General features: G+C 42.5%; 1 protein-coding gene across 1 annotated transcript in view; it reads left to right on the forward strand.

Moving 5' to 3' along the window:
• Nucleotides 1-25,039, forward strand: part of myo10l3 (myosin X, like 3) — a 60,657-nt gene that overhangs the window by 26,358 nt on the left and 9,260 nt on the right. Inside the window, exons 6-25 of the mRNA XM_044215810.1 lie at nucleotides 16-140; nucleotides 257-270; nucleotides 424-508; nucleotides 1,090-1,196; nucleotides 4,212-4,341; nucleotides 5,310-5,428; nucleotides 8,499-8,645; nucleotides 9,598-9,698; nucleotides 10,044-10,110; nucleotides 10,739-10,831; nucleotides 12,149-12,217; nucleotides 14,129-14,211; nucleotides 14,322-14,430; nucleotides 15,857-15,937; nucleotides 17,859-17,983; nucleotides 18,211-18,325; nucleotides 21,213-21,319; nucleotides 22,956-23,339; nucleotides 23,456-23,486; nucleotides 23,638-24,468. Of these exons, the coding sequence (XP_044071745.1) occupies nucleotides 16-140; nucleotides 257-270; nucleotides 424-508; nucleotides 1,090-1,196; nucleotides 4,212-4,341; nucleotides 5,310-5,428; nucleotides 8,499-8,645; nucleotides 9,598-9,698; nucleotides 10,044-10,110; nucleotides 10,739-10,831; nucleotides 12,149-12,217; nucleotides 14,129-14,211; nucleotides 14,322-14,430; nucleotides 15,857-15,937; nucleotides 17,859-17,983; nucleotides 18,211-18,325; nucleotides 21,213-21,319; nucleotides 22,956-23,339; nucleotides 23,456-23,486; nucleotides 23,638-24,468 (2,923 nt within the window). The remainder of the gene's footprint in view (nucleotides 1-15; nucleotides 141-256; nucleotides 271-423; nucleotides 509-1,089; nucleotides 1,197-4,211; nucleotides 4,342-5,309; nucleotides 5,429-8,498; nucleotides 8,646-9,597; nucleotides 9,699-10,043; nucleotides 10,111-10,738; nucleotides 10,832-12,148; nucleotides 12,218-14,128; nucleotides 14,212-14,321; nucleotides 14,431-15,856; nucleotides 15,938-17,858; nucleotides 17,984-18,210; nucleotides 18,326-21,212; nucleotides 21,320-22,955; nucleotides 23,340-23,455; nucleotides 23,487-23,637; nucleotides 24,469-25,039) is intronic.

The raw sequence follows: 25,039 nt of genomic DNA on the forward strand, positions 1-25,039 counted from the left end.
TTCTTCTGTCTGCAGTCCCATCATGGAAGCCTTTGGGAATGCTAAGACTGTGTACAACAACAACTCCAGTCGCTTTGGGAAGTTTATCCAACTCCACTTTTCCCAGAACGGAAACATTCAGGGAGGCTGCATCATTGACTGTATCCTTCAACGGTTCATTTAGATATACTATAGAGAAATCAGATATCCGTAGGGTCTGGTTCAGAGGACATATTCACATTATTTTTCATCGTTCTCCTTGACTTTCAATCATCAGATTTGCTGGAAAAGGTAAGTTTGTGTTAAAACATTTGGTAGCAACTACTGGGATCAGCAAGTTCATTATTCGATTTAATCAATATGTAATAGCACAGCCATCAGCAAAATCTTTTTGCTAATGAAATACTTTTAACATTTTCTTTCTAACTATCTTCTCTTTCCAAGAACCGTGTGGTTCGACAGAATCCTGGAGAAAGAAACTACCACATCTTCTACGCTCTGTTAGCAGGGGCAGACAAAGACCACAGAGGTTGGTTTTTACAGAGTTTTAAGTTTTTTGTCAACACAGTCGGCCTTCCTGGATACTAACACTAAAACATACACTCGACCCCTAATTAGTGATAGCAAGTGACTATAAGTGTCTAAAATATTAGAACTATAAAAAATATCTATTTCAGGCAGCTCTAAAGGAAATGCAAAATAATTGTATTATAATTTAACAGTAGGCAGGCAATCTGAAATTTTGTGTAGAAAATCAATCAAATTCATACAAAATATAATGAAAAGCTAATCCACAATTTGAACAAACAGGAGCTAATGGAGGAGCTAACATTTTTGGTTTGCTTTCACAGGAAAGGGTTGAGGTTTGCAGTAGAATACTTTATGCAGCTTAAAATCATTATGCAATGAATTAATATGTGGCTGTTGCTGATTTTGAAATAAATATATCTCTAGCTGTAATAGATATCTCTGAATTTATAGAATGATTAAATGCTCTCGCTCTGTATGCTTAAGAATTATTAGCATGAAGAGAAACAGAAGACTTTTATTTATTTATTTTTTTAGGCATGAATTTATTTTATTGAGTTTCCTCATGTCTGTGTGTTGCAGACATGTACCTCCTGTCTGAAGGTCCCGAGTCGTATCACTACCTGAGCCAGTCAGGCTGCATGCAGGACAGCAGTCTGGATGACAAGCAGTTCTTTGACAGTGTGATGGTAAGGAGAAGATAAAATGAAAATTCATTAGGAAGGATTTTTTTTTTTAGTCTAGAATGGTTTGCTTCACCTCCAGAGGGCGCCATAACCCTTTATCACAAGTGTAACACCACCTTCCCAGACAGAAACTTCACTTCTAGAAAACATGAGCCTGAGGGAAACATGTTATTTGATTGTGTCATGTTGGCTTTGGAGGCACCTTTTGAATTATGTTCATATTAGTGTTTTATAGCTCCAAGGAAAAATAAAATTAGGTTTAACTGCTGTCACATCTAGTGTGTTTCTAGTGTCCTTATCCTCCTGAGACCCGAGAGTTTGCCTGGTGTGCATTTTATAATTGTTCTTGCTATTTGGGATATGTAGGACCTAATAAGTATAATACCTAAAATTTGTTTTTGTACAGGAAGTAGTTTTGCAGAAAAGATGTCCTCATGTGAGGACAGTGGGTCTATCATAACTTTTGAAATATTATTTGCTGTTGGGGCCAGAAGGTCCTAATTAGTCAAAATTCAAAATTTCAGCTTAATACAATAAGTAGTTCTCTCAAAAATGAATGTCCTCATACGAGTACAGTGGGTCTATCTTACTGTATGACACACATAGACTCCATTGGTACAAAAGTTAATTTGACACATTTTCACAGTTTATTTGAAAATGTAAACATCAGAGTGTAAAGCCTACATAAAATGTAAACAGCCAGAAACATGGCTAAATTGGGGTGCCATTTTCCTGGTTATCTCTGCGATACAGCAGCCAGCTGTTGGCAAGGGCAAGATCCATGAAATGCATCAGCATGCGAATTGTCCACTTCTTCGTCCGCACAGACATTCGGTAGTAGCTCATCATTCTATCTGACATGTCTACACCTCCCATCTTTGAGTTGTACTCGCGCACGATGCTTGGTCTTGTCACGGTCACATACTTTTTTCCCTTCTTGGACCACCGCTGGCAAGTATCTTCTGGCTGCTCTGAGTGAACAGTGGAGAGCATCACAACTGGCTTGTTGTCGTACCACTTGACCACGCATAGTTTCCCATCTGCCCTGGTTACTGTGGAGACGGCACCTCTCCCTTGGTGTTTCAGGGTTTTGTCATCGGGTAACTTGTTCATTGCTTGTTTGACTCGGCCCTTCATCACTGTACCAGTAAGATAAATATCATCCTTCAGCATGTGGTCAACTGCTTGTATGGTGGTAAAGAAGCGATCACAATACACTTGTGTGCCAGCAGTGAGGGTTTCGGAAAGACGTTTGATGACTAGTGTTCCTAGACCCAATCCATCTGAGTCCTGAACCTTGAAGCCAGGGTTTTGAACCTTGATAGACTTCAAAGTCTAGCACGAGTCCATCCACAGATGCCAGCACAAAGTTCTTCATTCCCACTGGATTTGGCTTTAGTGGCACGTATTGTCGGAATGGACAGGCCCCTGTAAGCGGGATCATCTGCTCGTCTATTGAGGCGCATTTTGGGACGAACCTGAAGGCGGCAGCCGGTAAGTATACGGTCCATAAAAGGCCTCACCTTCCAGAATTTGTCGGTTTCCCTCTTATCTTCTGATACATCATAGTCGATAACTACTTTCAGATGGCTCCTAAGTTTGAAGAAGCGATCACGTGACATTGTGTTACTAATGGCGGGGATTTGTAGGGCATTGGACCAAAACATCCTTATCTGTGGATAAGGCACGCAAGACATCAAGATTGCTGCTCCAAAAAAGTGATAAATCTCATCTACCGAAGTTGAGAGAGATCTCCCACTGTTACCCAGTGACATGGCATTTGTGCAGTCAGCAATGAGTTTCATCAGGTCTGAGTCAATGTACTGCTCCACATAATCCAGTGGCTGCCAACCTGTTCGCTCATCTTTCAGTCCATCATCTCCATCCTGAAACTGGACCAAATTTGGTCTAAATGGAGCAGACCGCCAGCGTTCTCCACGTCCAGCATTCCTTGGTTCTGGTCTGGGCTCTCCATGTCTCTGATCTTCCTCATCCAGCTCATCATTCTCAATATGCTGTTGTTTACGTCCACGTCTGTGCACTTGTGGATGATTTGGCTGACTTTCATTCTCAGAGTCAGTATCTTCAGCTGCATCAGGTGGTGTGTACTCTTCACCGGAATCATCTCCTGAATCAGGTGGCGAAAAATCAGGATGCTCATCCATGAGGTCAACATCTTGTAAAATGACTTCGTCCACAGCAGGATCATTATCTTCCCCATCTGAGAGGTCCTCCACCTCAGAGTTGTTTGCAATTGCCATGAGCAATTGTTCTGCTCTTGACAATGAAAGTTTCGCTGTAATAACGTAAAAAAATTAGAGATCCAGCTGGGGTTTGAGTAGGCCTATCTGCCGATAGCTGATATTTACTAGAATGATTTACCAGGATTCTAGCATGATTCACCTTGATAAACCATATTGTAGTATTATTTACTATGATTTACCATGATTTACTCTGCTCACACACACACACACACACACACACACACACACACGCACACACACACACACAGACAAATGTTGTTGTTTTTTCAATGCTAATGTGATCCATCTAAATATTCCCATGTTTTGCTAACCACATGGTAGAAAAAATAACGTTATATAGTCCCAATGTCCTCAAACGAGTGCTTCACATTTACTGATGTCCTAGAGTGATACTATTACTAAAATATGTAAAATTTTAATCCCCATATGATGATAGAGACAGTATTGTACATAAATACATTTGTTTCATTCATATAATTTGAATAGATTTTTACCTGGGTCATTTTCTTTCGGGAACTGGGGTAGAAGTTTTTTGCTGATATTCCAGACATTTTGCTCTCACTGACAGTGGTGTAATGTTGTGATATCACCACAAGATGGTGTGGGCAGTGTCCCTAAATGTGACCAACAGGTCTAAGATTTACAAAATTGACTATCATTGTGTCAAGAGGCAAAAATGTAATGTCCTCATATGAGGTCGCAGGGTCTCAGTTATAGTGACGTGTTGTGTAACTTTGTCTGTGTTGTGTTGCAGGAGGCCCTGAAAGTGATGGAATTCACCGAGGAGGAGATCAGAGACGTGTTCAAGTTGCTGTCTGCTGTGCTCCAGATGGGCAACATTGAATTCATGACTGCTGGTGGAGCTCAGATCACTTCCAAAGGGGGTAGGAGAAGCAATTAAGAGAATAATAGAGATAAGAGATCTACTAGTGTGTTAGATTGATCCTGAAAAAAGTGTTATACACATCCTCAATCTGAACCATACTGTTGAAACTTGGAAGGACACAGATAAGTAAAACATTTTTTAAAAATTTTAAAAAATCCGGGAATGCTTTATCTCTGTAATTTCTGAATAATTTCTTAATAATTTCCTACTTCAGTTTGTACACAGAGTATTTTAGTCAGTGCACAGCAGGTCAGATGAACACAGCAAAACAGTGAAAGTTTCAATATTAAATGAATATTAACTTGGGTTTAAATGGAGCAGTTCTTTCAAGGACATTCCTGTTTTCGCTATAAGGAAATCATATATATAGGAAATCATTAGGAAATGATTTAGAAATTACAGATTCTTAAATTGAATTTCTGCAGATTTTTAAACATAACATCGATGTTAGGGAATTATGTGTATGAGTATGTATGTGATGTTTATAAAATAGTGGAAAAATATTTTATCAGTCTTTTAATGCTATTTAAGGGGAAAACCAGGAACATTTGGGTTTAAGTGGAAAAGCCAGGTCCAGCTAAAATGACCAACTGTCTCTGCTGGAATTTATTGTAGAAAACCTCGATTTTCTAAAGCAAATGATGTTGATGTTGGGCCACTGTGCAGTAATCCTCATGCCCCTGTGTTTGATTGACATTGCACTTGCAGACAGAGAACTGAACAGGCTGTAACATGAGCTCAAGGCTCCTTTGTTCGCTGTGTCTGACCTCTTTTCCAAAGGACCAGTGAATTACAGTGACTGCAGAATACTACAGCCGAGCCAACAGAGTAGAGTTTCCTATAGACTGTATAGGATCACAGTCTATATGTCACATCTGTTGTTTGACACAAATAAGAGCTACCTGAACGGTCTGTGTTCTGCATTAGTTATACATACACTACAACTAATACATTTATGTGTTTCAGTGGTCAGTAATGTCAGCGAGCTGCTCGGCCTGGACTCCTTCCAGCTGTCAGAGGTGTTGACCCAACGCTCCATGATCCTCAGAGGAGAGGAGATCTGCTCACCACTTACTGTGGAGCAGGTAACAACACATCCAACCCAACTTCCTCCTCCACTGCTCATGACAGGAATCACTCAGCTAACACAGAACAATTCTGAAACATTTCCTCATCCGCCGTTATTTCCCAGATTTCAGGAATTATTCAGAGGTCTACACTGTCATTTTTTCGTGAATTAAAGACACTGAAACATACAGTAGATGTCTGTTTGTCCCCCCCCCCCCGTCCTCACTCCTCTCCCTCCCATGTCCTGGTGACACACACACACAGCCTTTCTCCGGCACTCTCCCCCACATGCCTCTCCAGATCCCTTGCGTGACTCCCAGCCATTTCCTGCTTTTTGTCTGCCAGATTCCTGGCACAATAAAGCCATCATGATAGTGATCTGAGTCAAAAGCACAATAGAGTCAATGACTGAGAGTGAAGTGAGAGTCTTCTCCTCTGGAGGCAGCGCAGCCAGGCACCAAGACGTTGGCGTAATAATTCACTGGTGTCTCTCTCTCGGCTTCAAATGTCCATGCTGTGGTCTGTAATTAGCGTGAATATTTTGCAAGTCTTTATCTGCATGTGTTATCCTTTTCACCATATGCCACGAGAACATTCTGATGCATGACACAATCCTTTTTGGCTGAGCTCAAGCCTTCGGCCCACTCATACGCATAAATATCAGCGAATATGCAGAATGGACCTTTACTAATATCACAGGGATACGAAAGTCACAAGAAAGCTTTTCATCAGCAGACAAAGAGCTTGTGCTGTCACCCTGCTGCTGCTTGTTCTGCCTGGCCTTTGAAGCAGCTTGTCTCTTAATAGACTTCATTATTCCAGTCCTGGAGTCAGTAAGAATGACTTCTTCTCACAGCGGCCAGGGGTCATCCGCTCCACCCCAACCTCCCACCCAAACCCCCACCCCCCGGACAAAAACAGCCATTCTTCTCACCCCTGTGACGGAGATCCTGGAGCCACCACCGCTCTGTTCGCACCCGCTAGTTGCAAGAGGTGACGGGGGCATGATGGATTACTCAAACCAGGAGCATTGTTGCCCCAAATACAGTACACACCGCCACACTCTTGTTTTGTTTTCAATTCAAGCACAATGCCTGTGGAGGAAGTGTAGCTGGCAAGCTCAAGCTTTTTATATTCGTACGCGGATGGTGTCTGGCCGAAAGGCCGACTTCACAGCAGCTGGAGAAAATCAGAGCTGGTGACTAGAAGTAGATTTTGTCATTTGTTTGACTTGTGTGGAGTGCTAAATTAGTGGAGTTTGTCACAAATTACAACATCTACCACATCAATCACAGAGAAGTAGAGTCTACTTTTAAGAAACTTTGAAACAATGTAACTCAAAGTCCACTTACTCGTTCGTATCACATGGTCTTCCTCAGCAGATTGAGTTTGCTCAGTTGTCATGGATCTGTAGATGTTCATACTAGCATCTCTAGGACTTCTCATCCATGTGAGCTTAAAAGTTGAGTTTGACAGCTCATTCTTGACCTTGGAAACTTGGAAGCTTTCGACCATATCACACGGTCTTCATCTGCAGACTTAGTTTTTTTCCCTCATATTGTTTAATTTTCTGACACTGCATGTAAATAAAAATCCAACCGGGCTGGTAATCAGCAGGTTAAAATACACTAAAAGAAAAAGAAAGAATATTTATGATATAAATATATGCATGATACTATTTTAACAAACTCTCCAGTAAATAGTCCTCCAGTAAATGTCCTCTGTACAGTGGTGGAAGAAGTATTCAGATCCTTTACTTAAGTAACAGCACCTATACAGTAGTATTATTACCAAAATGTACTAAAAGTATCAAAGTAAAATTACACACAGAAAAAATGACACTTGTAACATATGTAGTGCATGCAGTTTGGGATGTTGGGAGAGCCCTTATGTGTATGTCTTTGTTGATGTCACTGTGTTGATTGTTTTATGTTGTTGTTTTGTTTAATTTATTATTATTATTATTATTATTTACATATTTATTAAATGTTTGTTTAATGTTTGTTAACTGCCATGTCTTGTGCCTGACGACCCCCTTGAAAACGAGATTGTGCATCTCGAGGGGTTTATCCTCTAATTTAATTTTTGAAAAGACGAAAAAGTTCTGCTTCATAAATTTGTATTCGCTTTTTGGACTTTTCTCTAAACTTTTTTGTAACATAATTTTGCCTCTTCATGCCTTGAACAGTTATTTAAATGAAACCCTGTGAGAAGTTTAGAGGGGAAATGTCTCTTTGGTGTAACTGCTAACAACTCATACAGATCTAAAACACACCATAGGGTATTTGTCACCAACCAAAAAGGTTGGGAGACACTGGTTCAATCATTAACAACGTGTTGGGTTTTATAAGCGTATCATACTTTTTTAAATGTTAAGCTGGTAACTATACCTGTCAAGAATATGGTGGAGTAAAATGTACAACAGTTCACTCTGAAATGTAGTGGAGTAATATAATAAAATCATAAAATGGAAATAGAGTACCTCAGAATGTTCATATACTTGCCACCACAGCCTTAATCTGCCGTGTGTCATTATGCCCCTGTTGGGCTGTATGACCTTTCTATCTCTGTGGGAAGTGTGAAGAAAGGTATAACAGTGTAGGTGTCATTTCCTTGTGTAGGATTTTTAAAAAAAATAAAATAAAACTAGAGTCATCATCTACCAAAGCATGTTTATACATTACTCTGATTTGTCTTTGTTTTCACTGAATCTTTTGAAATACAACAAATACTGCCTGCAGTGCGTCACTCTTGAGATATGTAGGTGATAAAGGACGCTGTCTGTTGTGAAAACAGACATTGTCTTACCTTCTGCCTGCAGACAGATGCTGACATAACACACCTTTGTCTCCAAACCACTATTTGTTTCATAGACACACCACTGAGGCCTCACACACCCCATCAGTCAAACAATCAAACATTGTTTTTAACAGCTTTAACCACCATCTGATAGAACTGATGAAATGTATATGGTGATATACTGTATGTTGTGTTAAGTATACAGTCTGCAAAGTTTCCACTCTCTTTTTATTTATGCCTGACTTGGTATCCATGGTAACCTTCGTCTCTTGGTGTCATAATTTGCAGGCTGTGGACTCGCGAGACTCGGTTGCCATGGCACTTTATTCTCAGTGTTTCTCCTGGATCATAATGAGGATCAATCAGAAGATCAAAGGCAAAGACAACTTCAAGTCCATCGGCATCCTGGACATCTTCGGCTTCGAGAACTTTGAGGTGAAAGTTCACTTGTACAAAATAAAAAGCAAAAATTATCTAAATCCTTATTTAAAGCCCCTGAAAACTTATTTTCTCAATCAGCCTCTTACTATGAGTAATGGGATCCTATACAAGCTTCTGTCAAAGTTATAACTATATTATAAGTTTTATTTCACATGAGAGATTTGAGATTTCCTTGTTTCTGTGCTCTCCCTACTGGTTTGAAGCTCATGTGGGAAAAGGTGATACTTCTGTGCAGCAGATTTACAAAAATGTCAGTCAGATATTTTGATGAGACATAAAGCTGCAGAGACATTGACTCCTTTGACAGTGTGCCACCTTTTTCTACTTTAATAATAGGATTAGGCAACATCTGAATCAGAATCTGATGACAGTTGGTGGTTTGTTTGGTCACTGTCAGTCAAATCTGATCAAACCACACCCACACAGTCCTGTAGAAGCAGATTAACTGAAAGTAAGTTTTCTGGTGTTAAACTCTAAATTAATAACACCTAAAGATTTTCTTACACTTTGACTTTCCAAACTCAAAAATGTGTTTTTCTTATTGTTACTTCACTTGGATGTTTGAACGTCACTGTGCAGAGTCTGACACAAACGTCTGTCTTCACATTCATCTGCTGAGGAGGGAAAGTTTCTCTTTGCTCACCATAAATCTCAGTTTAACACATGGACATAGCAGCAGGATGTTGTGAGAATGGACTTTTCAGTGAAGTAGGAGACATCTTGTCTAGCAGTTAAACTTTTGAAGGAAACACATTTGCATGCATGTTCATAGATTCTGGAGTAAATGTGATTTTAAGAGTTTTTAACAAGGTAATTGAACTTATTTGTGGACATAAACGAATGATTATTCAAAGCAGAGTATTGTTATATGTCTTAAAACATGTCTGAAGGGGATCTCTAAGCTACAGAACTGATGGTTTTGAAATCATGTTCTTCCATCCTGTAGGTGAACCGGTTTGAACAGTTTAATATCAACTACGCCAACGAGAAACTCCAGGAGTATTTCAACAAGCACATCTTCTCGCTTGAACAGCTGGAGTACAACAGGTAAAGATATTTAAAAAAATCTAAACAACTAGAGACATGCATTTCTACAGATTGGGCTTGTATGCTGGTGGATAGACTGAAAGTAAAACAAGACTGTCCCACAGACAGATAGGGCTGAGGATGGGGGTTGGGCCTCATCTCGGCAAGACAGGCAAACTGCCAGAGGTTTAAAATCGGCTCAGTTTCACCCCCAGACAGTTGTTTTCTTGTAAAATGGACCAACAGCTTGGACATGGCTCATTTCATCACATGCTCATGCTGGATAATACAGCCATTGTGTCTTCCTAGTTGTTTATATTTATATATATACATGGCGTGTGTGTGTGTGTCTTTGTCCTCACACAGGGAGGGGATCCAGTGGGAGGCCATAGACTGGATGGATAATGCAGAGTGTCTGGATCTCATAGAAAAGGTAACAGGCAGTCAGTCAGACCCTGAGAGAGCAAAGTCACCACCGGGATATCGACCGCTAACCGCCAGCCAGAGCGTGCTGACCAGGACGCCACACTGCGCTTACATCATTATATAGTCTCAGTTTGCATGTTGTGTGTGCACAGTAATGTACACCAGTCAGCAGTTGGAGGTATGGTTGAAGTGAAGCATTATGACAATTTGTGGTTTTTTATCACCATAGTTATACTGATGGTTAAAACTGAGCTTCTACAGAGGTGGGCTTGTGTCTAAAAGGTTTCTGGGTAAAAATCACAAACTTGGAAAGTTTAGGGGAAGCAAAAAGACTACACTACAACCATTTTATCCCTGCATATACTAATACAGCAGAAATCATCTTATAGAGGGTCATTAAGCCAAATGCAAGTCTTTGTGTAACTGTAGTAATGTGAAGCAAGGTGTTGCTGCCAAACATCATGCCAGTTCAGTGAACCTTCTTTTTATAAATAAAATACAAATTGTATGCTGTTTCCTGGATGCATTGTTATAATAAAAGCTGCCAGATGTGCCCCAATGGGGATTATAACTAGTTCCTTCATGACTGTGGTGTGTTTCACCCTCTCCTGCTCCTCTGTCTGTCTCCCCTTTAGAAACTGGGCATGTTGGCTCTCATCAATGAGGAGAGTCGCTTCCCCAAAGGCACAGACTACACCCTTCTGGAGAAACTGCACAGCCGACACGCAGTGAGTCCACACGCACACATGAAAACTTACATACATCTTTCACACATGCAGCAGTGCATACACACCCTATGCCTCCCAGGCAGACACTCACAAAGACATAAAAATTATCCATATCCCTCCACCAAAGCACCTCTGAAGAAATGCCATCACCACCCACCAGCTCAGACACAGCCTCAAAGAGTTAAACCTCCCTCCTGGCTGATGAACTGCCTGTTGCCTTTGGTGCAGCATCGAACGTCTGTGTAGCACTTGTACATGCCCCCGGGCGCTCTCACATGCAATAACAACAATGCTGAAATGTGATGAGCCATTGTCCGGGCCTGATCAGCATTGTGTGCAGGAGAAAAGAGTGTCCTCAGAAAACGCAACAGGGTTTTGTATGGCTGACGGAAAAAACACGAGAGTTACAAAGTGAGACCTAAGAACTGCCTGACCTCTTCCTGAGGTGTCTGCCTTCACTGCTGAAGCATATGTTGAGTTTTAAGGTCATAGATGAAGGAGTTAGAGAGAGAGAAGGATGTGTTTAGTGACATCATTAGTGGATTACATGATTAGTTGATCGACAGAAAATTAATCAAAAACTATTTTGATAATCGATGAATCATTATCCATCAAGGAAAAATGCCAAATGTGGGGATTTGTTTTTTTTCTCTGTATTGTATAGTTGTAATTTAATTTATTCATTTTAATTGTTTTTAATATTTAGTCAAATCAACTTACAAAGAAACACACTCAATACAAATGTAAAATCAAAGCAACCTTACCAAACAGAAGTATAAATTAAATGGAAGAAAAAAGGTAAAGAAACACAGAAAAAAGGAACTACAGTGCTACTGAGTGCAAGGCAGGTATCAAAAGGCAAGTCAACCCACATATATCTTGTCTCAAGGTAGTGCAGAGAAGGTGCCCTGGATTTTTCCCATGTGGACAGTAAAATAAAGCTTTTCCAAATGTGTGGCACAGATCAGTTCTTGTAATCGTCTTTGGAAACAGGGTGAGATTGTTGTCATTGTAAATGATTGATTTTTGGATTAGGGACTGACAAAACAGAATGTCAACTTGGGCTCTGGAAAATTATGAGACATTTTTCACTTTTTCTGACATTATTTAGACTAATATTCCATCAGTTTATTGAAAACATGTGAACAGGTTATTCGATAATATTCATTAGTTGCAGCCCCAGATGTGTTACTGACCTGTCAGCGGCTCTCTGAACTCCCTCTTGGTGGTCTCAGTGTGCTATGCGCTCTACTTAATTTGATTATTACTAAGTAGACATTTCTAAAAGTCAGTGGCCTCTTTGTCCTTTCTCCTCAGACAAACCCATACTATGTGAAGCCCAGAGTGAACGACCACCAGTTTGGCATCAAGCACTATGCTGGAGAGGTAATTAACAACACATACACACACAGATACAGAGCATCCTCTTCCTCCCTGAGTGAGTAAGTTGGGTAAGTGAGGTAGTTGTTGGATGGGCAGCAGGACCACCTTTGCCGAAATCTGCTACAGGATGTTGATGCTGCACCCCTCCTCCATTGACTTTTTCCCTGAGGCAGGAGAAACTGTGTCACTGTCATCCTCTCCTTCCTTTGCTTACATGATGGCAGAGGTTACTCCTGACGAAAGGGTATAGAAGGGCAAAAGAGATCAGGGAAGAGGCACAAATAGAGAGGTAGTGGATAGGACAGGAGGGATGGGGTATGTTGGGGGGAAAGTAGAAAGATTTGCCTTGATAAAGAATGGCCTTATAAAGCTCGCTTCAGACAAGGTCTCCTCAGTGTGACTGTGGCAGCATAGTCACAAACCTGGCATGGATGTCTATGGTAGACCAACCAGTTGTTCTCTCTCTCTCTCTCTCTCTCTCTCTCTCTCTCTCTCTCTCTCTCTGGAGAGTTTAGTCGCCTCTCTGAAAGCTCCCTCTGTTCTTAAACGCTGCCGTGCGTTCAGTGGGGGAAAATAGTAAAATAGTAGCATCCTCCTGCAGATTTGATTATCCGTGTGGTGCCAGAGAAATGCAGTCAATTTAAATTAAGTCTCTCGTTGTCTGACGTGAACTTTGAACAAAAAAAAAACTCACCACACCTTGTAAACTCAGGGGTCAAATATAAACGGTTATGTGTCTCAAAGCAATAATGCAAAGAAGCAGCAAATACAGCGTTACAGATGGACTCAGTGTTTACTGTATGCATGATTAGTGCCCTCACCACCTGTAAGATTTTGCATTCAAACTGTGTGTAATTCCTCTTGACAAACCCATTTCTCTGTAGCATCATGAGACCATCTTAGTTACTGTAACTGTCTTAGTTAACTGAACCTGACACAGAGAGCCTTTTGTACGTGAGTCTATTCCAATGAGAGAGGAATGGAGTGTAATTAGTGTGTCTGTGATTTATAAATACATGTGTCGTCAAGTTTGGATCGCATGGCTCCCCATGAGCTTCAAAGCTTGGGAATGTGGGATGGGGGTTGTTATTGGATTATAGTACACACACACACACAGCTGAGAATACAAGCTCACACATACACAAATGCACTTGTGATTAGATTACAGCACGTATTTTCATATTATTTCGATGCATTTTCTATCATAAAGTACTTAAAATTTTATTTTCGTTACACGGAGGCATACGCACGAGCAAACAAACACAAACTCGGAGTGCATTACTGTGCGTCAGAGCGAGCAGAGGAATGCCGGGTTGCTAAGACGAAGGCCGAACGGAACTCAACAGGTGACTGCATTAACACACAGGAGCTCTGCTGTACTCCAGGAGGCCCGTCCCTCTGGTCTTTGTTCACACCAAGCACTCAAACACGCATTTACAGTCCCCTCTCATGTCACACTTTGTGCGCACATACGTGTGAATGTTCTCATCTGAAAACATGAATCACCCAGTCTGGATAATGAGCCTCCAGAAGATTGACATTAAACCTCTAAGCATTTAAATGATGGGTCTATAATGACATCTTTGTATACAAATAGTTTGAATCATCTGCACTTCTGAGAGCAATTTAGCGAAACTCATAGTTCATTATCTTTCATTAAATCTTATTTGGATCTTCCTTTACATTACAATAGCAAATATCTCTGTGGTTGTGCATCATGAATCCCCGACAATAATAACCCAACAGTAAATAGGTATACAATTTATATAGCTTTCCTTAATTTATTGTTTTGTTGTATTTATTGTTTTAAATAGTTTTGACTTTTTCTTGTAGTGTTGTAACACCAATAACGTCTTGTCTTATCTTAAATGTAAACACACTCTGCTCTTAATTAACGTCTCACCTCTGTTTTAGGTGCTTTATGATGTGCGTGGGATCCTGGAGAAGAACAGAGACACCTTCAGAGACGACATCTTGTTTATTCTTAAAGACAGCAGGTAAACACATCACACTGTTATCCTCTGCATGCTCAACACACACCTGTTTGATTCGGTTCATATGCAAGCTTTTACAATCATGTTCCCTGTTCTGCGCTGTGTGTCTGCAGGCTTGACTTCATCTACGACCTCTTTGAGCGCGTCGGTAGCAGAAGTGGAGACGAGACCCTAAAGATGGGCACAGCCCGACGCAAGCCCACAGTCAGCTCTCAGTTCAGGGTGAGGCCGAAGCTTCTATGATCTAACCATTACTCCCAGTTCAGCGCTCATGATTGTATGATTGTGTAATCACACAGACAACAAGTTAATTGTTAATTGTGCTGCTGCATATATTGATCACTTGACTCTTAACTTTTGGTTAGTTTCCATGGCATGATGAGTGTCAGAACGGGGGCACGGACAAAAAGGAGGATAGACATGGAGAGACAGAGGAGGAAGGAGAATGCAGTCAGTGTATTTGATCTGCAAAGAATGATGGGTGATGGGATGTATGAAATATGTGGTTGTAGCGATGGAGGGGGTCCAGTGGAGGGCTCAGCTTAGCATGTCCTAACTGCAGTGCGGAGAGAAGGAGCAGGAGAGGATTTGGCAGGCTGCCCTGGCCTACAGTTCCTAAAGCCAGGGGATTAGGGTTGATGGCTGGGCAGAGAGGGGCCAACCAGGGGCCAATCCCGCTCAGCTCTGCCAGGCCAGGCCTTGCTGGAGACAGACTGTCTGAGGAGAGCGAGGCTGTAAAGTTCAAGGGCCCTCTGAGTGTGTGTATGTGTGTGGGTGTGTGTGTTAAGGTAAATATGGACTGAGGAATACCCTGTAAGAGATGGAAAGTAACACATTTAATCTGTACTTTTTGATACATTTTGTCAACAACACTTGTATTTTTCAGGTCTTTTACTTGTATTGGAGTATTCTTACATTCTAACAAAGTACATTTAGTATTGTACTTAAATATAATTGTGATGTACTTTTACTTGAGTATTTCTATTTTCTGCTACTTTATACTTTTACTCCACTACATTTTAGAGAGAAGTATTGTACTTATTACTCCACTACATTTATCTTATTGCTTGAGTCACTTTGTAGATTAACATTTTGCTTAGTGCTGCAAATATACTAAAAATACTGCAAAAATGTTCATCTTACCAAGTCATTTGTGTCCATTATTGAGTCCCAAAAGTCTTTTTTTCTTAAAACAAGTGAAAAAATCTGCAAGTGAACTAGTTTTGTGAATTTTCTAAAATAAGCCAACATTTTTCTTGATTCTAAAGCTGCGATCGCTGATTCTGTCTTCTATCAAGATTCACACACTCATTTCTAAAAAGTTCTTGAAACACGTTGATTTCTGTCAGAAACGGCTTGAAATAATCTAGACTAGACAGACACACTGTGGTATTGATACTTTTACTTACTGTAAGTAAAGGATCTGAATATTTCCTCCACCATTGCCCTGTAAACACACACATACACACAGTAGGCAAAGTACTGAGCAAATAATAAAGTGAGGCCTGTCTGGATTGTACTTTTTATTATTGTCCAGATGGTGAGAAGCACGTGCATAAATGAATAGACCTAAAGGAATATATTTGGACAGAAGAGCCTGCTTCTCTGCTGTCTTGATCTTAACAGTCTTGTTGCTGATGTGTTTCAGGACTCCCTCCATTCCCTGATGGCCACTCTAAGTGCCTCCAACCCCTTTTTTGTACGCTGCATCAAACCAAACATGGACAAGGTAGGTCATGCAAATTTCATTGCACAAAAAAAAAATGCAGAATCAGAACCCTGCCAGGTCTTGTCAAGGTCAGCGCCTGCAAAGTTAAACCTCCTTCATGCTATTCATAGCTCCCATTGCCCAGAGCTAATATTTTGTCTTTAGTCTCATTACCGCAACATCATATAAATGTTCCACTTGAAAAGTAACTATTCATTTTGTTTTTGCTGCAAATTTGCATTACTAATAAACTGATATCACTCTCCTTTTTATTTTGCAAAGACTCTCTTTGTACTTCCTCAAATAAAAAGGCTGCATACCAGCACATTCCTATCACTTTATCCCCTTTACCAGAGGTCAGAGGTCACTGCAGGCCACTCCAGCTGCAGCAGCTTGGCTGATGCTCTGCTGATCTGACTGCGTCAGTGGAATGCCAAGATAAGGCCACAGTGGCTGTGGTGCAGCCAGTGGGATGTTTATTTACTAGGTCTCTGTTCCTCCACTACTCTTTACCACACAACTGCAAACCCTTTCAAAATCTCCACTGTTATCCAATTTTCTGATATTGGATAGTAGTTAAAGTATTGGTGATATTATGTTTCTTTATTGTCTGCGTGAGAGAGTGAATTGGTGGCTCTGTGATCCAGTGGCATTCTCTCTGTTACTGTTACTTATTAATGTACACAGTGTGGTGATTGTCCTCTTCTCTCAGCTCCTTACCTCCCACTCCCTATGCGTCATTCCACACCTTCTCGCTTACTTATTAGCATGGAAACTGCAGTGTCTTCCTCTCACCCTTTCTCTCTACCTGCCTCCTTTTCTCTCCCTTTCTCTCTCTCACCCTGCTCTCATTGGCTCTGCCTTGCATTCGCTCACCTGGCCTCGGTTTGGTCAAGATAGAACAAGCCGTGCCTCTGTTAATCCTGCAGAATGACAGCACTGCGTGCACAGTCCTCTGACAGGATTGCATGCATGTGAACACACACACACATACGTGTTTGTGCGATGTTTGTGCGATTTACATGCACCCACTCTTCTCGGAAAAAATGTCACTGAGGGAAGGGTCAGCTTGTTTTCACTCAAACAAGTCAACATGCCGTACCTCTTTCAGCTGCCTAAATCCTCTGCTAAAGAGCAGAGTTCAGAGCTCATAGTGTGTGTGTGTGTGTGTGTGTGTGTGTGTGTGTGTGTGTGTGCGTGTGCGTAATTATGAACATGAACACATGCAAGCGTGCAAGTGCCTTTGTGTCCAAGCGTGTCTGTTACCATGCAAAGTAGCATTAGCCTGTAATTAGACTGACACATTTGGGGAATGCTGTGGTCCTGTGTGGGACTTATCCAGCGCTTTGTGCCCTCTGGGTGACAGTGGCCTTCGTATGGGCCCTCTCAGCGACCAGGCAGCCTGTGTAGAGGTGTAAGACGGCAGACATCTCAGATCCTTTTCTGATAAGCAGGCCTGAGGATCATTGGTAACACACAAGATGTGAACAACGCAGCTGATTATTCCAGAAAGAAAAGCCTCCCCGGTTGGCAAGGTCTTGCTCAACACTGTTCAGGTTTCTCTCTGATGGCGTGTGTTTTCTTTGCAGTAACCTGATTGTTAATGTAAAATGATAGCACTCACCATGGTAATTTACTTTTTAGTTCAAGTTTAACTTGACTCAGCAGTAAGATCATTTGAATAGATGTGTGGGCTCAACAATGGAGGATTATATTTGCCTGCAGTGTTTAGCTGTCCCATATCTTCCACTAACAGATAATCACCAAAACATCAATTGTGCTGAACAACACCTGTATGCATGTCAACTTTCAATGCATAGCTTTTGCTGGAAAATGACATGATCAAGTCAATGCAGAACTGTTAGTGTTGCTATCCTTTGAGAGGAATGAACAGACATTTTGGTGTTTGTAGTTTTCATGTTGTTTTGTTTGTCATCTACAGAAGGCCAACCAGTTTGATCCTGATGTGGTCCTGAACCAGCTAAGATACTCTGGGATGCTGGAAACTGTGAAGATCCGCAGGGCTGGATTCCCTGTCCGTAGAACCTTTAAGGACTTCTACAGCAGGTCAGCAAAATACAAAAAAAAAAAAAAAACTGCACACACCAAAGCTGATGAGTCATTTACAAGTGGTTGAATTATGTTAGACAACTGAAAGGACCAGCCAAATACAAAATCAACCTCTCAAGTGCTAAAATCCCAAATAAGGAATTTTGACTTCTGCTGTTCAGTATATTTAAATGCATGCGTGTGTGTGTGTGTGTGTGTGTGTGTGTGTGTGTGTGTTTCCACAGGTACAAGATGATTCTGAAGAACAAAATCCACTCAGACGATGAGAAGCAGAGCTCCTCCGAGCTTCTCACACTTCATGACAATGCCAAGAAAGAGTGGCAACTGGGGAAGACAAAGGTGGAGCACATATACACACACAGACTCTCACACACACACAGACACACACACAAACACACGCCCAAACTCGTCACTTACGAGGACATTGCTTTGACTTGCATTCATGCCCTGGTTACTGACAGTAACCATAACCACTACCCCAACCTAGCCCCAACCCTAACTTTCAACCATATCCCTAACAATATTCAAAAACAAAGTCTTAACCCTCAAATTTTATGTTTTACTTTGTGGGGACCAGTTTTCTGTCTCCAAAATGGGAGCTGAGCCCATAATGCGACTGTGTGAAGACATATTTGTCCCCACAATGTGATTAATACATGCACAAACACACACCACACACACTCGGGCAGGGTAGAGTTACAGGCGCGAAGCAGACGAGAACACAGCTGGGCAGGCTAAGGGATCAGGTGAAATGTCAGTTTATGTTTTCTTGTAAGATAGTCTCAGAAATCACTCTTTGTAGGCATTTATTTCAAAATCTATGGGATACGGACAATTCCTTAAAGATGCAATGGTCTGCTGAAAATCATGATAGCATATTGGTTCAATCTGGTGTCTTCTGGGACTGATTCTTTCCCAAGAAGTCAAGCTGCTGTCATTCCCAAGCTGTTAATGTGTGCCACAGCTTGGACAGCCCCGACTGTGAGTCATGTCCCAAAGATTTTTCTGGCCGGTTGTGGTCAATCTACTGCTCTCCTGTTGATGACCACAGAGTTACATGGCTACTCCTAAAAACCCTGACACCAACAACTGTTACTGTAACTGTAACCCAGTGCGGGGGCTTACAGTAATCCTGAGGCCTTATTGTAGCTGGAAGAGAGTGTTAGCCTCTCAACACTCACCGAGCTGTTGATGTAATAAACTAAATTCCCGGCGAGTGATTTGAGGCGGTGATGAAGCGTTGCAGAGGTCGAAGGAAAGTCACATCTCGCGCATTCATCTTTCGAAAAGTTATCACAGCGTTATGATCTCCATTTGTTGCAATACAGCTCTTAGTGATGCTTATCTTTCACTTATCTCTTCCCTCTCTGGCCCTCATTCTCTCTCTGCCTCTTTGTTTCAAACAATCATCAACTCCCCTCTCTTTTTCTTTGCACTCTCACTGAATGATTAACCTTTAATGACTCGTTTGGTCTGGACAGCAAAACCTCTTTGCTTCATGTTGAACTCAGCATAGATGGCCTCTACACAGCAGCAGAGAAGATATAAATAAAACAGTTTCATGGGCTTTCTTGAAATCAGCTAAATCCACATTTGTCCCACTGTTACTTCCTGCTCTAAGTTGTGGTTCCTCCGTGGCCGTTAAATCACTGAGACGTTTCAAATTTGTTGGTTCCCTTTTGGACAGTTTTGTTGTAATATCCCATTCGACTGGCACACTATGAATAGTGTCAGCAGCACACATGGCATGCTGAAATATGCGTCACGAGCAAAAATGTTTGATGTGAACCACATGTTGGTTCTTAATGAATATATAACTGCTGCAACACCACTGATGTGCACATGCCTATGTATATTAAATTTCTCACACATGCACACAGTATAAATCTCTGGAGTCACTGTGTATTACTGACTTCAGAGGGAGGAATAATTTTTTTTCTGTGTGGGTAAAGCTTCAATATGCATCCAGGGTCAGAACTTTGACCTTTGGCTGACTCTGCTGATGACTGCTCCACTTTACACTGTATATACATAGAGAGAGAAGGCGAAAGAGGGCTAGTTTTTAAAAAAATGCAGAGTGGCTGAGTCTGTCCACCGTCCACATGCTTGTGTTTTTTGATGGCAGCGTCATATTTTTGGGCTCAGGGAAATGTAGTGTGGGTTGTGGGAAGGGGGCTGAGAGACAGAAGGGGGCTACATTTCCTTTGGAGGAACAATCTGTGTGTAATTATATACGTGCAGATTGTGTGCAGAGGAAGTCTGTACCCAGAATTAGGGGCTTGGGTGACGTTGCACAGATTGTGTGTATGTGTGTGTGTGTGTTTGGTTTTGTGAGCCATTTGTTTTACAGACGAGGGAAGGATGTGGAGAAGAGGAAGCTTCCTCCTTTCACAGACTTTACAGTGGCGGGCAGGGCTGCAGCTGTGGGATCCTTTTGATTAGTGGAACATCTGGGACACACACACACACACACACACACACAGCCACTCAAAGGTCTCCCCTCCCTTATAGAAGCAGTCAATCCCTCGGGCTAGCAACAGATATCACATTATCACATAAACCCAGATACACAGCTGGTTGGTTCTCCCAGACAGACAGAATCTGATTATGTTTTATAATGTCATGTTACTAATATCCCATGGAGACAGTACCAACTTTTTTTAAAAGTCTCCAGGAGTGAGGGAAGGGTTAAATAAACTCTGTCTCCTTCCTTCATAAGAGCAAGGAGGGGTGTGGCTTTCTATCTGGACACCAGCCACCATCCCTCCCCCTCATCCCTCCATCCCTCCTCTCCCTACGTCTCCCCTCCCCTCCCCTTCTGTGCCTCTCTGCCTGTGCACGTCAGTCGAGCTACCAACGCAGCAGTAGCAGCAGCAGCAGTAGGGAAACGCTCAGAAAGGAACGCCTGAACACAATGAGGCTCTGCAGCAGCGGCATCAGCAGCAACACTGCAATACCGGTGCCAGTTTTCCCCTCTGCTCTGCTCTGCAGTCAGGGAGAGCAGCTAGCCTGTTAGCCTCAGCTGCACCACAGCTTCCTCTGCAGTGGGCACAGGGTGCTGCCAACAGACAACAGGGGCCTTCACATCACTGTGTGGCCCTCTTTTGCAGCTTTACCAAGAAAAGGAACTAACCCATCCTGTTTGCTTCCACCCCCGCCCTCCCCTACCTCCCTGTGTGTGTCTCTCTGTCACTCCCTGTCGGCCGTGGCGCTGCTCGTCGCGCAGGTGTTCTTGAAGGAGGCCCTGGAGCAAAGGCTGGAGAAGGAGAGGGAGGAGGCGCGGCGCAGGGCTGGCATGGTGATCCGCGCCCACATCCTTAGCTATGTGGCAAGGTGAGTGGTGGAGTGTGGAGGAGGGGTGGAGGGCTGAGTGGCAGCGACAGTTGTGTCAGTGTTTGTTTTGTAATAGGGTGTCTATCTACATGCCTTTGCACATGTGTTTACCTTTTTGTCTGTGTGTGTGTTATGTAGGTTTATATACAGTGTCAGTGCAGAAGTTGCTTTACAGATTCTCTAGTGCAATAAAGGTGTACAGTTATTTCATCATGAACCTCTTAAAACTTGTTGACTTGGGTCAGTCAGTTCAAACTCGTGCTGTGCATTGTTCATATCCACACAACTTTTTTTTTGAAATTCTAGTCAGATCCCAGAGTTTGCAAAGATACCACATATGTCATACAGGTATAGACAGGTGTGTTAAACCATAAGCTCTAATTGAAAAACCTGCACTGTGGATCACTTTATTAATGACGTTACAGTCCTCAGACCATCATCAGGTAAAATTTAATTTTGAAGGTCTGCGAAACGAAAGGTTATTAATAAAGTAAGTACAAGTGATCGATGGTGTGCAGCTTTCTTTGGTTCTTTCACAGTTGGAGAAATGTGTATAAAATGATGCACAAGACATCTAGAAAATTTCCATATGATTTAATGTCTTTGAATCGAATATGTCCTATAGTGTCAGACAGTGAGGAATAACAGGCTTTTAACAACCTTAAAGCAACTTAAGGAGGAAAAAAAGGGAGAAACTTGAAGTTATGAGGTATCATATCTTGAAAAGACTGTGATCTGGAATGATGTGCAGGTCATGCCCTTTAGTTGGACCACCCTTGGACAGACATAGTTATCTGTGAGCATGAACAAGGCTTTTAATTTATTGGTACACGATCAGCAGTACAGTTGTTGTTTTTATTCAGTGAAAAAATCTCAGTCTTTTCAGCCTGAGCAGCAAGTTTTCCACCTCTCCACCCCAACTCCAACTCCAATCCAACACTATGGTGGTATAAAAATCTGCACTTGCAGACACCCCTAAGCATGTAATCTTGCTGTACTCGACCTGCGTGTTGCTATAGGTAAGGCCACATACAGTCCTCCTGAAAGGCTCCGTTGGGAGAGTATAATGGGACTGATGACAGCGTTCAGGTTGTGAGTTCCCTTCAGGGCCGCTCATACTAAAGAAAGAGGCTAGGGAAATTCCCTAAAGACACAGGTAAAGCCTTTGTATTATTATATGTAACATTATCTCTGTGCTGAGACCAGTCAGAGGCCATGGAGTGATTACTGTGGAGACTAGGCCAGGCTAAGGGTCAGCAAAGCAGTACAGTGTGTGTGGTCCTTTGCAAGTCACGTGGGTTTGTGTGCGTGCGTGTTTATATGTGTGTATTCAATGCATGTGCAGTGTGTGGGTGATGGGGCTTAGTCACAGGGCTAAACACAGCAGCCCACACGGCCACAATGGAACAGCACAAGCTCATCAGACTCTAAACACTGCACAGTTCACAATGAACAGGCTTTTTTACAAGTGTGTTTATTTAAACAGAGAATGCCAGTGCGAGTTGTGGGGGGGGGGGGTCATGTAATGCTGTGCAACCTCACAAACATGTTTGTAGTGACACACAATGTTCTCACATAATGTTGGATTAAATATGGGATGCTGACTTCTAATGTGTGCGTTTGATTTTCTCATCAGGAAACAATATAAGAGGGTTCTGTCCAGCGTCGTCACCATCCAGAAGAACTACCGCGCTCACTTTTGGAGACGCGTCTTCCTGCGCCTGCGCTTGGCTACCATCGTCCTGCAGAAACATCGCAGAGGCCAGCTGGCCCGATCCCTCCATCGCCAGCTCAAGGAGGAGAAACAGAAGCGGGAGGAGGAGGAGGAGAGGAGGAGGAGAGAAGAGGAAGAGGAGAGGAGGCGAGTAGAGGAGGAGAGGAGAGAACAGGAGGAGGAGCGACAGCGGCTGATGGACGAAGAGATGAAGAGGAGGGAGGAAGAGGAGGAGTCGATGAGGAAGGAGGAGCTGAGACTGATGAAAGAGGAAGAGGAAATGGCCGCGAAAGCAGACGAGAAAAGGTAGAGTAATTCAGTTTTTGTGATATGTTGAAGATTCATTTATTCATATCAGATGACTTGGATCATTTCTTTATGTGCACATTTGTCATCCCAAATGTTTTTCATTTTGTTTTTAGGAACTCACTGGTAAATGGTGTTTGTCAGAAGGTAATTCCTTTTCAATAAACCATAAAAACATAAACCGCAGTGTCTAAATCTTATTTACATAACAAAACACATCATGAGGTGTGAACGTGGTGGCATAAAGTATTTAAATTTGCTCTCTGTGTCTCCTCCTCTTTCCTTGTCCCGTCTACAGAAGGAGCTGTCTCAAACTCTGTCCTACAGTCACACCTCTGAGGAGGAGAGCCGTCAGATGGAGGAGATCCTGCGGCTGGAGAGGGAGATCGAGCGTCTGCAAAAACAGCAGGAAGACGGCGTGTCACTTCTCGGAGACGTCTCCCAAGAGGAGCTGCGCCAGATGAGGGATGCTGAGATCTACAGACTGGAGAAGGAGGCCTCCCGTGTGGCTACTGAGTTCCTGGAGCTCCTGGACTTTGGTGGTTTAGAGCCATCCCTCTCGAGTGAGGAGAACCTCCATGACCCGACTGAATCTACCGCCCCTCTGGCCGAGGAGGAGGTGGACGAGGGTTTCCACGCCGAGGACGAGTGCGTTCCTTTGCCTGACTTCCCTCCTCCTGCTGTGGTTCCTCTGGACAAGGAAGTATTCCAAAGTATTCCCCCTCCTCCGCCTGCCTTTGCAGAAGGATTAGTGGTAACCCCCTCCTTGGCCTCCTCTCCTGCGCCGGCAAAGCTCTCCCCACTTACCCCCAACGGACTGAGTCTTGCCCCTGCTCTCACAGACTCCCAGACCTCCAGACCTTCTCCTCCTCCTCCTGTAGTCACCAACGGAGAGAGACGGCCATGTCAGAGGGCCAGCAGGGGGTCAGATTTTGAGCCTGTGAGCGAGGAGACGCCCCACTCAAACCTGCCAGACACAGAGTCGGACTACGACCAGGAGGAGTTTGAGGAGGCTCATGGGAGCTCAGGTGCTAGCACCAATGACGGCCATATCACAGATGAGGAGGTGTTGCGAAAATCGTCCTGCACCCAAAACAGCCTGGACTCCTTCAGAGGCAGCTCGGACTCGGTGAGAACTGACAGGCTAAGAATCATTTCTGTCAAATGCTACAAATCTAATCCAGATAGGTAATCATTTGGAGCACCATCAGAGGTCCAGCGGAAGTAGATTTAGTAAATTTAGCCAAAACAGGCATTCCATTTGGAAAAATCGGATGTTATGTTTACCAAAAAAGTTTGTTGTGTAATAGTCTTTTTAAATTATGTTTTGCCCTCAAATTGTACCCAAACATGGAATTTCTGCCTTTTCCGTTTCCATTGTTCACATATACACCAACACACACCTAGCTTTCCTCTGGGTTTATTATTCTTCCCACGCATTGACCCAACACCTCAACTGCAAACCCAATATTCAGTGTGCACATGTGCTAGCCTGAATTCTCTCTTAACATATCAAAAGGCTCAGCTCATGTTAGAATCACAGTGAAACACTGTGGCAATTATTTGTTTTGGCTCTGCTGATGAGCATGTGAATCTATTCCCAGATACTGCGAGTCAAGCAGAGAGCTCAGGCCTAACACTGTCAGATCAGCAAAATGTCAAAGGGAAGGGAGGCAGTGTGTGTGGGTGTGTATATGCCA

Source organism: Siniperca chuatsi, linkage group LG12, assembly GCF_020085105.1.
Source record: "Siniperca chuatsi isolate FFG_IHB_CAS linkage group LG12, ASM2008510v1, whole genome shotgun sequence".
NCBI lineage: Eukaryota > Metazoa > Chordata > Actinopteri > Centrarchiformes > Sinipercidae > Siniperca > Siniperca chuatsi.